The 17,237-nt window shown below is 39.4% G+C and overlaps 1 protein-coding gene across 3 annotated transcripts in view; it reads left to right on the forward strand.

Annotated features, from left to right (window-relative positions):
* The window catches only part of UNC13C (unc-13 homolog C), an 855,380-nt gene that overhangs the window by 176,519 nt on the left and 661,624 nt on the right, over positions 1 to 17,237 (forward strand). For all 3 annotated transcript variants that reach the window (XM_044925029.2, XM_044925027.2, XM_044925028.2), the window contains one exon: positions 10,109 to 13,359. In XM_044925029.2, coding sequence (XP_044780964.2) covers positions 10,368 to 13,359 — 2,992 coding nt within the window. In that variant the 5' untranslated portion in view covers positions 10,109 to 10,367. The remainder of the gene's footprint in view (positions 1 to 10,108; positions 13,360 to 17,237) is intronic.

Genomic DNA, 17,237 nt, shown 5'->3' on the forward strand with positions numbered 1-17,237 from the left:
ATGAAATAATCTGTACCCAGAGAATAAGAGGGAAAGCTATATTTAAGGAAGATAAGATGGAAATTAGTTCAAGGGATGGTTTGGAGTGGTAGGTGATATTACTTTAGGAGGCAAGTAAGCTATCATAATATTAAATGTCTGGAGTAAGGAGAATGTACATTATTATAGTGAAGGGAACAAGTTTGGAGTCTGGAGATGCAGGCAACACTTTGGCATCTATGAGACTCACCATCCATACTCATACACTGTGGATAATATCCTCATAAGGTCATCAAGAAGATTATGAGTTGATACACAGAAAGGTATTTCATAGATTCCAAAGTGCTTATAGAATGATTGGTACTAGATGTCATTGTGGACTTCTAACCCCAAGTAGCAGCAATGGAGGTGAGTAAAAAATTGTAGATGGGCTATTGTTTGATTAAAAATAAAAACTCACAAAATACCTTATTAGCTAGAATAAAGAGGATATGAATCATTTGGCATTCATTCTTGGAGAAATGGGTCTTTCTGTTTTTTAAAAATGATTTATTAGCTTCAGATAAACCTCTTGATCACTTTCTAGTTTGCTCATTTTTGTTGAAAAAATTTTCTATGTATTGGTTTCTTGTTTGTATCTTAACTGGAGAAGGAAATGGCAACCCACTCCAGTACTCTTGCCTGGAGAATCCCATGGATGGAGGAGCCTGGTGGTCTACAGTCCATGGGGTCGCAAAGAGTCAGACATGACTGAACGACTTCCCTTCCCTTTGTATCTTAACATAAGACACAAAAATGAATAGTTCTCAGGAACATCATTTCACATGCATTATTGTGTTTCAGCAATTTTCATTGTCATAGTCAGACATGTGACCATAAGTTATATATATATATATATATACACACACACACACACACACAAAATTATTTTACTCCCTCATATGAAAAAGATACATATGATGGTTCTATTTTTAGCTTTTTAAGGCATCTCCATATTGTTCTCCATAGTGGCTATATCAATTTATTAATCCATTCCTACCAACAGTGCAAAAAGGTTCCCTTTTTCCCACACCCTCTCCAGCATTTATTGTTTGTAGATTTTTTGATGGCCATTCTGACTGATGTGAAGTGTTACTTCTTTATCGTTTTGATCTGCATTTCTCTAAGGAACAGTTAGAACTGGACATAGAACAACAGAGTGGTTCCAAATAGGAAAAGGAGTATGTCAAGGCTGTATATTGTCACCCTGCTTATATAACTTACATGCAGAGTACATCATGAGAAACGCTGGACTGGAAGAAACACAAGATGGAATCAAGATTGCCGGGAGAAATATCAGTAACCTCAGATATGCAGATGACACCACCCTTATGGCAGAAAGTGAAGAGGAACTCAAAAGCCTCTTGATGAAATTGAAAGAGGAGAGTGAAAAAGTTGGCTTAAAGCTCAAGAATGTTGATTCAGAAAACTAAGATCATGGCATCTGGTCCCATCACTTCTTGGGAAATAGATGGGGAAACAGTGGAAACAGTGTCAGACTTTATTTTTTTGTGCTCCAAAATCACTGCAGATGGTGATTGCAGCCATGAAATTAAAAGATGCTTACTCCTTGGAAGGAAAGTTATGACCAACCTAGATAGCATATTCAAAAGCAGAGACCTTACTTTGCCAACAAAGGTCCATCTAGTCAAGGCAATGGTTTTTCCAGCGGTCATGTGTGGATGTGAGAGTTGGACTGTGAAGAGAGCTGAGCGCCGAAGAATTGATGCTTTTGAACTGTGGTGTTGGAGAACTCTTGAGAGTCCCTTGGAGTGCAAGGAGATCCAACCAGTCCATTCTAAAGGAGATCAGTCCTGGGTGTTCATTGGAAGGACTGATGCTAAAGCTGAAACTCCAATACTTTGGCCAACTCATGCAAAGAGTTGACTCATTGGAAAAGACTCTGATGCTGGGCGGGATTGGGGGCAGGAGGAGAAGGGGATGACAGAGGATGAGATGGCTGGATGGCATCACCGACTCAAAGGACATGAGTTTGAGTGAACTCCAGGAGTTGGTGATGGACAGGGAGGCCTGGTGTGCTGCGATTCATGGGGTCGCAAAGAGTTGGACATGACTGAGCGACTGAACTGAACTGCACTGAATGATTAGTGATGTTGAGCATCTTTTCATGGTCATCTGTATCCCTTCTTTGGCACAGGAAGCTCAGCTCAGTGCTCTGTGGTGACCTAGATGGGTGAGATGGGGAGCTGGGAAGTCCAGGAGGGAGGGGATATATGTGTATGTGCAGCTGATTCACTTCATTGTGCAGCAGAAACTAACACAACATTGTAAAGCAACCATACGCCAATCTAAAAAATAAAAACAACAAAAATGAAAGATATATAAGACAGGTATAAAATCCAATAAAGACTTTCTAAGGGAGGTTTTTTAAAACCTGATCTTTTTATTTTCTCATCACCTGCCTTGTCCCAGCTACATGCTGTTCCCTCCCATCAGCTCCCTGTGGCTAATGGTGTGACTAGCTTTCCCTTCCACCTCCAGCTACCCTGGCTTGTTACTTTGCTGTGCTTTAAGGGTCCTGCTCATCGAGTTGTGTGGTCAGCACACAGGTCAGAGCTACTTTCCACTGGGCCTTCTGGCTCGGATGACCTGCCCTGCACGTGGTTAGGTTTTGCTCTGTCTCTGCAACAGCCCCTCTTCCTTCCCACCTCATAGGAAGTATCTTCCAGCCAGCTGTTTTTCAAATCACCAAGAATTTACTGTTGAACAGATATTTGGTGACCTGTGTTCATATATTTCTCTTTGACTTATTCTTGGAAAATGTCTTTTAAACCAGCAGTCAGATAGTACAGGATATTTACTGCTGAGGTGCTGTAATGAGAAACAGAGGCTTTCTTGCTCTCTTCTGGTGGGGGATTAATGATCATCCTAACAGGGTCCTGCGTGCTTAACACAAAATCAATGCCAACAAAGGAGCTGTGAAGAGATTTCCTTATTGGGCTGGTAGCAGGGATTAAGCAGGTAGTAATAAACACAAGGTCAGAAACTCAAGTGGCAAGCCATGAGGTTCCTAGGCCAAAGGTGGGGATTCAGTTCAGAGTCAGGGACTGAGAGAGAAGAGTCATGCTGAAATAGAGGGCAGAACTTGGGGAGGCAACCTGGTAGGGCCTCTTTCTCAGATCATCCTCTTTCTCTTCTCTCCCTTGCAAGTTAGCATTCAGATACCCAGGTCACCTATTTTATTGCATTTGATAAGGAACTTAGAATTGTTTATTGATCTGAAAAGACTTTAACTTAATTTTGGTAATGATTTAGTAATAAATTGCTGACTGTTCAAAGGTTCACTAGCTCTTTTAGCCCACAAGGACACCTACTGTTGAGGTCATACTAAATAGGTTTTTTACAAAATGGACTTTTTAACACACTGGCAACAAATATTTTAATCCCCATCAGACCCTAATATTCAGTTTGGAGTTGATACATTCTCAGTCCAAATCTAGGGCCTGGAGTCAAGACTGTGTTGCATATTAATTGCATGTACTAAGTCAAGTTTCCTTGAAAACTCTAAACCTCAGCTTCCTTTTCTGGAAAATAATAATACTAATTTCACCCAATTATTATGGGATTAAAATGAAGTGAGGCAAATTTTAAAAAATTATATACACAGTGCTTGGAACATAATAAGTAATAATTAAATATTATTACTAAAGTGTCTCATAACATGTCTCATAACGTAGTCTAGCATTTTAATCTGTCTCAAAGATTTCCTGCCAAAAACTTTACATTGTACCCCCAAACATCATTACTGAAAATAATGTGCATGCATACTAAGCCTCTTCAGTCATGACTGACTCTGTGCAACTCTATGGACTGTAGCCCACCAGGATCCTCTGTCCATGGGATTCTCCAGGCAAGAATACTTGAGTGAGTTGCCTTTTTCTCTTCCAGGGTATCTTCCCGACAGAGGGGTCAAACCTGCATCTCTTATCTCTCCTGCACTGGCAGGCAGGTTTTTTACCAGTAGCACCACCTGTAAGATTAATTAATTAAAGGGCTTCCCAGGTGGTGCCAGTGGTAAGAAACCTGCCTGCCAATACAGGAGCCTCAGGAGACAGTTCAATCACTGGGTCAGAAAGACTCCCTGCAGGAGGGTTGCATGGCAACCCACTCTAATATTCTTGCCTGGAGAATGCCTTGGACAGAGGAATCTGGCAGGCTACAAGGGTTGCACAGAGTCAGACACGACTGAAGTGACTTAGCATGCACACATGTATGTAATTAAAGTAATATAACTGGAGGGTAAATATGAGATTTTGAATTCAAGTAGTTAAGCATCATATGATGCATATGATGATAGACTGGCCTCCCCGCCCCTCCTCAACCCCTTCTCCTCCCACATATCTTTTACTGATATTGATTTTGTCCTGATCTGGGCTACTAACAATTTTTTTAAAATAGAACTTTAGAGAAGAGAGTAGATCTGTGGGTTTGTATATGGTGCATTTTAGGACTTGTGTCCATTACCACCGGTAACATTCACTTTGTATGCAGCTGATAGCTTCATTGATCCCAGGTCTAAGGACCAAGATATCTTTTTGCTTCAGTTGTTTTTCATAAAGCTCTGGTGGAAGGTATTGAGAGAGAGGATAACATGGTGCTGCTCACTAGCTGTGTAATTTTGGTTGTCTCTTAATCTCTTTGAACCTCTTCTTTCCTCATCTATAAAATGAACATCATAATGTCTTCTTCAGAGAGTTTCTGTGAGGATTATTTGGGATTGTTTAAGTATCTTGAGGGCTTCCCTGGAAGCTCAGATGGCAAAGAATCTGCCTGCAATGCAGGAGACCCAGGTTTGATCCCTGGGTTGGGAAGATCCCCTGGAGAAAAGAATAGCAACCCACTGCCAGTATTCTTACCTGGAGAATTCCATAGACAGACTGTAGCCTGGGGAACTACAGTCCATGTGGTCTCAAAGAGTTGGACATGAATGAGCAACTAACACACACACTTTTCTAAAACACAACAGATGCTCATTAAATGTTAGCTTCCTGCTCTATCCTGCCCACTTGCTTGAAGGAAGTTCTGCAGGTGATATTTGAGACTCCCCAGCCTCGTTAGGGGCTTCCCAGGTGGCTTAGTGATAAAGAATCTGTCTGCAATACAGGAGATGTGAGATGGATTTCTGGGCCAAGAAGATCCCCTGGAGAAGGAAATGGCAACCCACTCCAGTATTCTTGCCTGGGAAATCTCATGGACAGAGGAGCCTAGGGGGTTACAGTCCATGGGGCTGCAAAAAGTATTAAATGTGACTTAGCAACATAACAACAACCACAAACCTTGGTAAGGTAGCTATGGCTTTGTAATGAGATTGTAACAGAGGTTGAAAAAGAGAACCCATTAACTGGGAAGGTGAGATTTCTATATTGGAAATTTGCCTCTGGACCATGTAGGTATAAAGCATTCTCTATTTCCCCTCCAATTGCTTCTTTTTAGTATTTTTTTCTTTGTTTTTCATGTCATCCTCCAACTGAGTAGGGTTCCTAGGTTGCCTCCCACTTCTATCTACCTTAATTTTCACAACAGATACCACATGATGAATCTTCTGTGAATACTTCTTTCATCTTTTCAACGTACTTCTTGGTTCTAATGGTAACTAATAGGTATTGGGCTCTGCACTGTTTTAGATACTCTTCTGAGAACTTTACATGTGTTAACTCATTACAGTTATCCCATGAGGAGATACTATTTTTGTTCCAGTTTAATCAGTGTACAAGTGGTTCCCTTTTCTCCACATCCCCTCCAGCAATTATTTTTTTGTAGACTTTTTGATGATGGCTACTCTGACTGATGTGAGGATAACCTCACTGTAGTGTTAATTTGTATTTCTCTTAAAATCAGTGATGTTAGCATCTTTTCGTGTGCCTCTTGGCCATCTGTATGTCTTCCTTGGACAATCGTCTGTTTAGGTTTTCCATCCATTTCTTGGTTGGGTTATTTGTTTTGTTTTGTTTGTTTGTTTGTTTTGTTATTGCGCTGCATGAACTGTGTATGTTTTGGAGAAACAAACAATATTGCAAAACAACTATACTCCAATAGAAAATAAAAATATGGAATAAAAAAAAAGAAAAAAATGTACAAGTGAAGGCAGTATAGAAGTGACTTTCTCATGCTTATATGGCCAGTATGCCTCATCCAGAAGCTGTGCTGAAAACCAAAAACCATTAGTGCCCCCTCATCAAATGGAGCTTCTGAACCTAAGTTTCAGAGATTTCCACATTCTATTTACATTTTGTCCATGCAGACCCATCCTCCTTTAGTTCCCATCTCTCTCCAAGGTGGGTGCTTCTTCATTTTTAACATGATGTGAATGTTTGTGATGCCTACCTTCTGCATATACTGATTTTCTTTATCTGGATCATTTAAGGCCAAGTTCAGCTAGTTCGGGCTTCTTGGAATCTTTATAACCCATCTTCGAATTTATGGGCTTGTTACTTGTTCATTCATTCATTTGTGCCTGTATTTATTTATTTGCCCAACAAATATTGTAAGTCTAATATATATCAAGCAATTTGAATATTTAAAGTTAAATATAGCATAGCCCCTGCCCCCTCAAATCACATTTGAGATATAGACACATAACTATTTCACACAAATAACTGTTATATTCTAAGAATTACCATAACAAATGTGCATTCAAGGCATTGGGGGAGCACAGAGGAGGAGTGCTGGAGTCTAAAGGAGGTCAAACAAGGTGATGCTAATCCCTGCTGGATTTAAGATGTTTAGTTGCCTTAGAGACATTCATGAGTAAGATGTGGAGATAGAGGGGACAGGAAAGAAATGAAGCCAGAGGGAACAGCATGGGCAAAAGCACGTTGGTGAGGCAACAATACAATGATCACAGAACTGTTACTATTTCAGTGTGTCTTAGGCAGACATGCTTCTGGAAGTGACAGGGCATGAAACTACTGAGATAGTGATTTAAGTGGAAGGATTTATATCTTTTAAATGTATTAATTTTAAGAAAGGTTGATTTGAGAGAAGAGCCAACTTAGAGTTAGGAAGACCATATAGGATACAATTGTAGTAGTCCAGATGAGAAATTGTGGAGTTCAGCACTGAGGCATCACTAGTGGGATGAGTGAACATATATAGGGTATGGAAATATGATGGATCATATTGAATCTAGAATGATTCCTGGCTATATGTCTTGGGGAAGTCAATAATTAGGATATGATATTAAATGAGATTAATCATTCAAGAAAATGACTAGGTGTTTGATGGAGTTTATATTTGGACAACCAGCTGATGATATTTAATAAGTGACTGGAATGTGGGTTAATTTCTAACTTTCTGTGAGTTTGGAGGTAAGTATGCCTCTGTGAAACCATCACCAAGATTGTGTTATGAACACAAGATCTACCCTCTTAGCAAAATTTTGGGTATGCAGTATTATTAACTGGCAAAAGGCAATGGCACCCCACTCCAGTGCTGTTGCCTGGAAAATCCCATGGATGGAGGAGCCTTGTAGGCTGCAGTCCATGGGGTCGCTAAGAGTCGGACACAACTGAGTGACTTCACTTTCACTTTCCACTTTCATGCATTGGAGAAGGAAATGGCAACCCACTCCAGTGTTCTTGCCTGGAGAATCCCATGGATGGAGAAGCCTGGTAGGCTGCAGTCCATGGGGTCGCACAGAGTCGGACACAACTGAAGCGACTTAGCAGCAGCAGCAGCAGCATTATTAACTAAAGGCACTGTGATGTACAGTAGGTCTTCAGGGCTTATTCAACTTGCATGACTGAAACATTGTACCTTTTAGACCAATTCTTCAATAACTATTTATCAAATGTTTTTATGTATGCTGGGTTCAGGATGTTTGAAACTGGACAAGTCATATTCTTCCCATTAAATAGGACATAGTCCAGGGGATGGAAACAGGAATGAGCGTACAGTAGGGAAGAATATGTATTGCTTATGCACTGGCTTGCAGGAGAGTGTGGCAAAGAGAGAAAAGCTTGGTGTGGGTGGTCAGTGAAGTCTTCACTGAACAAATGATTCTGAAGCTGAAACACAATTTTTACAGACAAGGAGGGCTAGACATGAATGATATTCTAGGTGGAGAGAACAGAAAAGTTATTGAGGTGTAAAAGAGAGTAGAGCTTGTAGTGAATAACAAGTTGTTCCATGTGGTTAGAATACAGAACAAGTGAGTTCATCTGTGCAACTGTGTCCACATATCCTCAGGTTTGCATTTTGAAGCAGGGCATCATTGCAGGTTAAATTTTCCTGTTCAAAATTGTTCTAACCATTATTGTCTAGATCAATAGCTCTGAATTAGTAACACAGGTCAGGAAGCCTGAACACAATTTCATGAAAATATTAGAGGCACTGACAAAATTCCTGCTTTCATCTAAACAAAAATCAGGTATTTGTTTCAAGGTTTGGGAAACCCAGGATCTTCAACAGAGTGATTAGTAGAACAATTTATTTTACTGAAGTTGGCTTTTAAATAATTTATCTACTCTACTGCTACTTAACTTTCCAATATGTCTTTTTTGTCCCCACAGGAGAGGTTGCATAGGGGTACAATAAATGTTTTTTGAATTTAATTCAGAAATTAATTTCTTGACATTTTTATTAGTAGAAAACAGGTCCTGGCATGTAATTCTGAATGAATGACAAATTGTTTCAGACAAGCAAAATTTGCCTCTGACTGTTTATGAAATCCAGAAGACATGGATTTAGAGTCTGTCTCTCTCCATCTTTTTGCTTCCTTCTTGCATTGCAGTGCCCTGTCGCCTATGAAACTTGGCTCCTGGCCAGAGAATGTATTCCCCAAGTCCCTGCAGAATCCTAGTGAAGTGAAGTTGGCAGATTTCCAAATGGAGGGAGCTGATAAAGAGCCATCAGGCTCCTAAAACAATGTGCAGTTTATGATGTATTCTTTAAAGAATTAGAACATTTATCTACTCAAATCCGTAGCTTGATCTCAACAAAGATTTTTGGTCATTACTATTATTCTGTGATATATTTCAGTGATGAAATAGTTCAAGTCAACAAAATTATATGTGAATACCTATTACATACAAGGCACAGTGCTGGTAAACCAGAAAACTTAATGGAGACTGTCATTGTTGTCTTCAGATAATTCAAGAAGCTAACTATCACAAATATGACTTAGTTATGTGGTCATTTACATTATAAAACACCAAATCATAGGATGAATTATATATCCAACCAGGTTTTTAGTATCTTTAGACATGTTTTATTTGTGGTACAATCTCTTTTTGTGATTTGGCACTGTATCTTCAGTTATGATCTTAACCCTAGGGATGGGTTTCCTGCCACCTGCCACAAGTCTGCACTGGTTGGTTAGGGTGGCTTTGCTTTTCCAAGCCATATTCTCTAAGAACTTAGATGTATTATCCTTATTTTCAAATATAAGGTTTTCCTATTGTGTTTTTGTTGTTATTATATGCCTAAATATTATATAATTGTCTATTTTTTCAATTCATGATACTCCATTGACAAATTTGATGTCTATACAGGATGCATTTTCTCTTGGTATTTACATCATCCTATGAAATATTTTCTTACTTGGATTTCTTTAATCATTATTTAAGAAATTATCAATCATTGAATACCTAGAAAAGTAAGACTATTTGAATAAGAAAAAATCTTAAGTACATGAATAATATTAATTCAGTGAATTTTAAATGTTTGAGGTGGGGCAAATATATTTAAATTGAAATGTAATATTTGTATAAGTAAATGTAATTTTAGGAAAAGATATAAAGTGGAAATGATAAGCTCATATAGTGAATATATAATAGTTATTAAAATTTGCCTGTCATCTTATACAAACTTTTCTAAATAATTACTATTACCTTTACTAGTATTTTAACTGTGTCTACCCATAAGTGATTTAGGAAAAGGAAATGATAATTTAAATACAGTTATCCGTTCTGCTTTCCTTACCTAGTTGTTTTAAAACTGTGTGTTGAAATTTCTGTGTCCCCTCTGCAATTTTTCACACACTGTGTATCTTGAAGAGTTCAAGAACTGTTAGCCATGGGCTAAATCTAGGATCGAATTCTGATATTCACTTTGCAATTCCTTTTTTTAGGTACTGCCTCAAGTTACGTGGAAATGAGAGAGACTCATGAAACCCCTCCTCCAAGAGAGAATGAATGTCTTTCATAAATGGAGCCTGGCTTCTGGTTTTCCCAGGACAGTGACACTGTGGCAGCCACAGCGGCCCTTCCTGCTATTTTCACTGATTCGCAGAACATCTGAACAGTGATGCTGGCCTTGGATTTACAGAGTTCCATCCTGATACATTATTTACTTTCGTGGGACAGAAAAGGTTGCTCTAATTGCTCTCCATGGTGGCTAATCTTTTCAAGAGCCTGATTTTACCTTACATCCATAAGCTTTGCAAAGGAATGTTTACAAAGAAATTGGGAAATACAACCAAAAAAAAAGAGAATAGTCAGCCAAAAAAAGATCAAGACCTTCCTGTTGCTGGCCAGACCAAAACCCCCAAATTTTCTAACACCTTGAAAAGCACAGTAAAGAAGCTTGCAAAGTGTTCATCCACTCGCAACTTATCCACTGAAGAAGAGGAGGCTAACAAAGAATTTTCTCTCTCCCCCACATTCAGTTACCGAGTAGCTATTGCCAATGGCCTCCAGAAGAAGATTCATGTAACCAACGGTGATCATGAGGAGCTCCTTCAGGAGTTATCTTCCATTGAGAGTTCCTACTCAGAATCACTCAGTGAACTAAGGAGCAGTACAGAAAACCAGGCACAGTCAACACACATGATGCCAGTTAGACGCAACAGGAAGAGCTCCAGCAGCCTGGCGCCCTCAGAGGGGAGTTCCGACGGGGAACGCACTCTGCATAGCTTAAAGCTAGGAGCTTTACGCAAGCTGAGGAAATGGAAAAAGAGTCAAGAGTGTGTCTCCTCGGATTCAGAGTTGAGCACAGTGAAGAAAACCTGGGGAATCAGAAGCAAATCTTTGGACAGAACTGCCCGAAACCCAAAGACCAACGCCCTGGAGCCTGGATTCAGTTCCTCTGTCTGCATTAGCCAAACGCAGGATGTCATGGAAATGATCTTTAAGGAACTTCAGGGAATAAGTCAGATAGAAACAGAACTTTCTGAACTCCGAGGGCATGTCAATGCTCTCAAGCATTCCATTGATGAGATCTCCAGCAGCGTGGAGGTTGTGCAAAACGAAATTGAGCAGCTGCGGACAGGGTTTGTCCAGTCTCGGAGGGAAACTAGAGACATCCATGATTATATTAAACACTTAGGTCACGTGGGAAGCAAAGCAAGCCTGAGATTTTTAAATGTGCCCGAAGAAAGATTTGAATATATTGAAAGTGTGGTGTACCAAGTTCTAATAGATAAAATGGGTTTTTCCGATGCACCAAATGCTATTAAAATTGAATTTGCTCAGAGGATAGGACACCAAAGGGATTGCCCGAATGCAAAGCCTCGACCCATCCTTGTGTACTTTGAAACCCCTCAGCAAAGGGATTTAGTCTTAAAAAAATCCTATAAACTCAAAGGAACAGGCATCGGAATCTCAACAGATATTCTTACTCATGACATCAAAGAAAGAAAAGAAAGAGGGATACCATCCTCCCAGACATATGAGAGCATGGACATAAAGCTGTCTACTCCAGAGCCCAGACTTAAGAAGAACAGTTGGCACTCTCCTGATGACAGTGATGGAGAGCTGGCATCTGATCTCAATAGAAACAGTTATGCTGTGCTTTCCAAGTCAGAGTTTCCAACAAAAGGAAGTGCTTCCAAGTCAAGTTCAAAATCACACAATGCTAGAGCCAAGAATAAAACTGCTAGTAGCAGCAAAATTGCAAATAAATCAGAATATGATAAAATTTCTTCACATTTGCCAGAATCGGATAACTTGGCCAAACAAAGCACAACCCATTATGCAGATGTGACACCTCTCTGGCACTCACAGAGTGATTTTTTCACTGCTAAACTTAGCCGTTCTGAATCTGATTTTTCCAAATTGTGTCAATCTTATTCAGAGGATTTTTCAGAAAATCAGTTTTTCACTAGAACTAATGGAAGCTCCCTCCTGTCTTCTTCAGACCGGGAACTTTGGCAGAGGAAACAGGAGGGCACCCCTACCATGTATGACAGCCCTCAGGATCAGGGTTTGAATGCGGCTTCTCAGGGTGTCCAAGGGCAGAGTGAAATTGAATACACAGAAACTGTGGACAGTGGAGTGAGTAATGGCATGGTGTGTGCTTCTGGAGACCAGAGCCACTACACTGATTCTCAGCTCTCTTTACATGAGGATCTTTCTCCATGGAAAGAATGGAATCAAGAAGAGCAAGGAGCCGATTTAGGTTTAGATTCATCTACCCAGGAAGCTTTTGACTATGACACAAACAGTCTATCTGATCAACCACTTGATGTTTACCATAAAGACCTAGAAGACTTGGGAAAGGGCCACAGTGACCTTCAGGATGACTCTGAGAGCTATGATTTAACCCAAGATGACAACTCATCTCCATGCCCTGGGCTGGATAATGAACCACAAGGACAGTGGGTTGGCCAGTATAATTCTTATCAGGAACCTAATTCTAATGAGCTGTACCAAAACCAAAACCAGTTGTCCATGATGTATCGAAGTCAAAGTGAATTGCAAAGTGATGATTCAGAGGATGCCCCACCCAAATCTTGGCATAGTCGATTAAGCATTGACCTTTCCGATAAGGCTTTCAGCTTCCCAAAATTTGGATCTACGCTACAGAGAGCTAAGTCAGCCTTGGAAGTGGTATGGAACAAAAGCACACAGAGTCTCAGTGGGTATGAGGACAGCGGCTCTTCCTTAATGGGGAGATTTCGGACATTATCCCAATCAACTGCAAATGAATCGAGTACAACCCTTGACTCTGATGTCTACACAGAACCTTATTATTACAAAGCAGAGGATGAAGAGGACTATAGTGAACCAGTGGCTGATAATGAAACAGATTATGTTGAAGTAATGGAACAAGTTCTTGCTAAGCTAGAAAACAGGACTAGTGTTACTGAAACAGATGAACAAATGCCGGAGTATGATCACCCTTCATATGAAACCCCTTATGAAACCCCACAAGATGAGGGTTATGATGGGCAGGCAGATGATGTGGTTAGTGAAGGGGGATTGGAACCCTTAAATGAAGCACCGGCTGAAATGGAAGTGAAAGAAGACGAAAACCAAAACATCCCTGAACAACCAGTGGAAGTCACAAAGCCAAAGAGGATTCGTCCCTCTTTCAAAGAAGCAGCTTTGAAAGCCTATAAGAAGCAAATGGCAGAACTGGAAGAGAAGATCCTGGCTGGAGGTATTCATGTTTAACTGCTATATTATGAGCTCATTGGTTGTGTTCTTTAGAACATGTTCTGTGTTTACTCTTGGGAGAAGGAATTTAGTTTCAAGGAATTTGCATGTTTATTCGGAGAAGAATCTTATTTTACTTGGCTCCCCCAACAAGCTGGGCTTGACAATTTAAAATCAACGTGCTTTCAAATAGGTCATACTAAAATAAGCACTATACTCTGTGGATCGAGATTTCTGTGCTAGGATTAGTCAAAAAACACCCTTCAAATTTCCAACTTAATGGCATCAGGTATCAAAGGAAGGGTGGGTGAAATCAAAGAGCAGCCTGGGGTCTACATTTTGGTTTTGTATAGGGATTGGGAGAAAGATAAACTTAATCTTAAAGAATGAAGAAAGATAGATTCCTAGATTTACCACTCCTTTCCCCATCACTTCTGTATTTGGGAGCATGCCAGCAGGAAGAACTAGGTGTACACAGCCAACCCCATCCTGAACCATGGAGGATCACAACTTCACTCACTACCCACTGATGCAGCTAAGGGAGGACATTAATGTCCCAGGCTGTGCCGGAATGGTCACAAGTCACTCTTTTGAAGGAGTCAGTAAGGAGATAGAGACAAGTATCTTCCTCCTAAAGAGTGGAGTAGAATCTCTTGACCATTACGGAAATGAAAACAATACCTTACCTAATAATTTTCCTTGACCTCCTAGGGGAACAATTTTGGATCATATAGTTTTGAAAAGTAGCTGCATATAAGTAAAAGTTTTGTTGACTTAATTTCTCAACCAAACTTTATCTCAATCCCTTAACATTTACTTTATTTGCATGCTTATCTCTTTATATCTTTAGGATAGTTTGATACAATCTCAGTTTTAATTGATCATATACTGTTAATGGTTTCTTTGAATATGGAAATGTCATCTTTAAAATACTCTACATAATACTTCACAAATTTATATATTTATATGATCAAACATTGTTATTATAAAATAATATAATAATTTATTTATCTGGTAGCTGATTATGGCTTCATTTTCTGTGATCAGATATAGCTTCAAACTGGTCATGTTCTGGCTGACATGGGTGGATCATTGACTAAACAGATACCTTCATGATTAAACTATTTTAGACCCCAAAACAATTAACATAACTATTAGGGTTCTCTGCTCTAAAATTCTGTTCATATAAAACAGCATATCTTATGTAATTTTTTTAAAAAACATAAGTCAAGGGCATCTTGGGTACATTGGCTGTGTTTTTTGGTTGTTATTTTTAAAGGGAAGCATTCTCAAATATTTTAAAAATTGATTTGAAACGGCAGTAGTCAAAATTGTATGTAAATGTAATGCATACTGGAATATCTTATTTTGGAGTGACTTTTAATATTATATATTCTTATTACTGAAACTCAGTTCATAATTCAAAGCCTGAAATACAGGTCAGGATTTTGACATTATATTTTACTTACTCTGGATTCAGAGAGATCTACTCAAAAGCATATTAAGAATAAGCAAAGTGTGTAGGTGTGTGTGTTTGTTGTGGTGCAACACATGAGTGTTTTCATGCCAATTGGTTAAGGTATCCAAAATGTTAGGCAATATTATAAATGCAATAAAACTATATGTTTCAAAAAAGAAAGTGGATCTTCATCAACTCATAAAAAGGTCCCCAATTAGCAAACTTTTGCAAGGTAGTTTGTTACTTATAATGACTATTTACATAGCTAAAATCCTAGTCTTTCAGTGGTACTTATCCTCAGAAAATATGAATTCATTTGGTTATTCACACAGCACCCACTTTGGAATCCTAACATAGGAAAAACAATTGTGTACCACGTACCTAACACACCAGGTGTGTCATACCTGACACACTGACTCCAGAGGACTCAAACCACTCTACCATCTTGGACCTTGGCTTGTTGTCCTATGAGCCAACTTTGAATGGAATCTGTTGGATATCATTTGTCCTACAGGAAAGCATACATACATCTTTAAGATGCTCTCTGATGGCTTGAAAGGCACCAGATTGACTACCCAGGAGGTTGCAGTAGCCTAGATTTTAAAGGCCATCTCTTCTCTCTTTGGCAGCAGTCAGGCAGTTGTCCCCCTCCTGTGACACCAATATGCCTCAGGAGGAAGGGCAGCCAAGGGAGGGCATTTTTCAGGCCCCTTCCCGGTTCAGAGCATCCCAAAGAGGTGCCAATCGTCATGATGGCTTCTGTGCCCATGGCCATCTGCTTACTGGGCTTCGGGCAGATGCCAGCGTATTTTTCTCTTCATGATGATGCAGTCACCATTAGATAGCAGTGCTGCCTTCTCTCCATTACTGACCTGGCAAGACTGGACCTTAGGTCTCTTGCTGTAAACAATGTGGGAGGTGGTTCTCCTTGATGGAATTGTTGGCTTATGAATTTGAATCGATTATTTCAACTTTTGTCTTCAGGGTCCTGGTAAAGAGGGACTTTTTAAAGACCCCAGTGTACATGGATGTTTGATGCCAGTTTATACGAGAATCTTAACTTTGAACAGCAGGCCAATCAGGAGAGAGATTTTAGTCTATGTGTAGCCAGAACCTCCACGAGGCCATATTCTTCCCTTGCTGCTGGACCCTATGTGTGTAACTGGTCTGAAACACACCATGATGGTGAATATCTGATCCCCTCCCCTTAGCCTTTCACCACCCATCAACTGGAATTAATTAATATCTCCTCTGAATTTCCCTATACCTATTTCTTGGAGCTCTGGTGTTGGAGCTCTCCACCTTTATAATAACAATTTATCTGTATTCCTTATGTTCTCTTCTAAGCTGTAATCTGAGGGTCAGAAGTCTTGTCTTTTCATTCTTTCATTTGCACTGTGCTTAGACCAGTGCTTTATACAAAGATGGCACTGAATGTGTTGGATGAATGGCTACATCAAAGGAAGCAGGATACTGAATAAAAAACATGAGCTTTCAAGTAAAATCCAAATCCAAACTGTGGCCTTTAATTGCTAAACTGTGCCTTTATTTCCTAGGGGTTCAGAATGATTAGAGATGCAACCTTATAATTGAGCACTATTATATACCAGGCATTTTCCCAGCAGTTTATCTATCTTTTTATTCCTTTGTCTCTTAAAGCATCACTGTAAATTTGATTCCATTATTATCTCATTTTACAGGTGAGGAAACTGAGATGCGGAAAGCTTACATAACTTGTTCAGTGTCATACAGGTAGTAAGATGGTGAATATAGAATTAAATAGATGGTTAATTTGTTTTTTGAGAGCAGCCATATGCTTACTCCCCTCAAAGACTGTTTTGTTCATGTTTTAAGGTGGAGAGACGTGATGAAAGATGGAGGTAATCTTGGCCACAGGCAGGGCTGATTCCAACTAAAGGATTTTCACAAGAAAATAGAAATACTATGAAAAGCACTGAGGTTTTATCGTGAAATAGTTCATTCTCAGTTTTTCTAGTCCAAATGCATGGTTCATCTTATAAACCAAGGCTTGTAGAGCCCAAAAAATACTGTACAACAGATGTTTGAAGGATGATGTTCTAAAGTCTGAGTACACTTTACAAGGAATTAGATTCTAAAGTCAGTTTGAAGTAAGTTTTTCAAGAAAAATAGTAAAAAATGTTTTGTTTTGAAATGTCATTTCCAGGCTGCCTGTAGGTTCTGGAACAGGCTGCTGCTAGACAGGATTGTAAAGTCCATGAGTGAATTTCCCTTTCCATTTCTACTGTAATGCCAGAGCCTGCCCCAGTAACTGGCATATTTATCTAGTCCACAAATAAATGCTAGACTCCTCTCTAGTTCTGTGGAGAATTCTTAGAATTCAGATAAACTTTAAATTTCTTTCTTTCTATTAAAAAGACTTTTTAAATCAGATATATTTTAAT

The sequence above is a fragment of the Bubalus bubalis genome, chromosome 11 (assembly GCF_019923935.1).
Source record: "Bubalus bubalis isolate 160015118507 breed Murrah chromosome 11, NDDB_SH_1, whole genome shotgun sequence".
Taxonomy (NCBI): domain Eukaryota; kingdom Metazoa; phylum Chordata; class Mammalia; order Artiodactyla; family Bovidae; genus Bubalus; species Bubalus bubalis.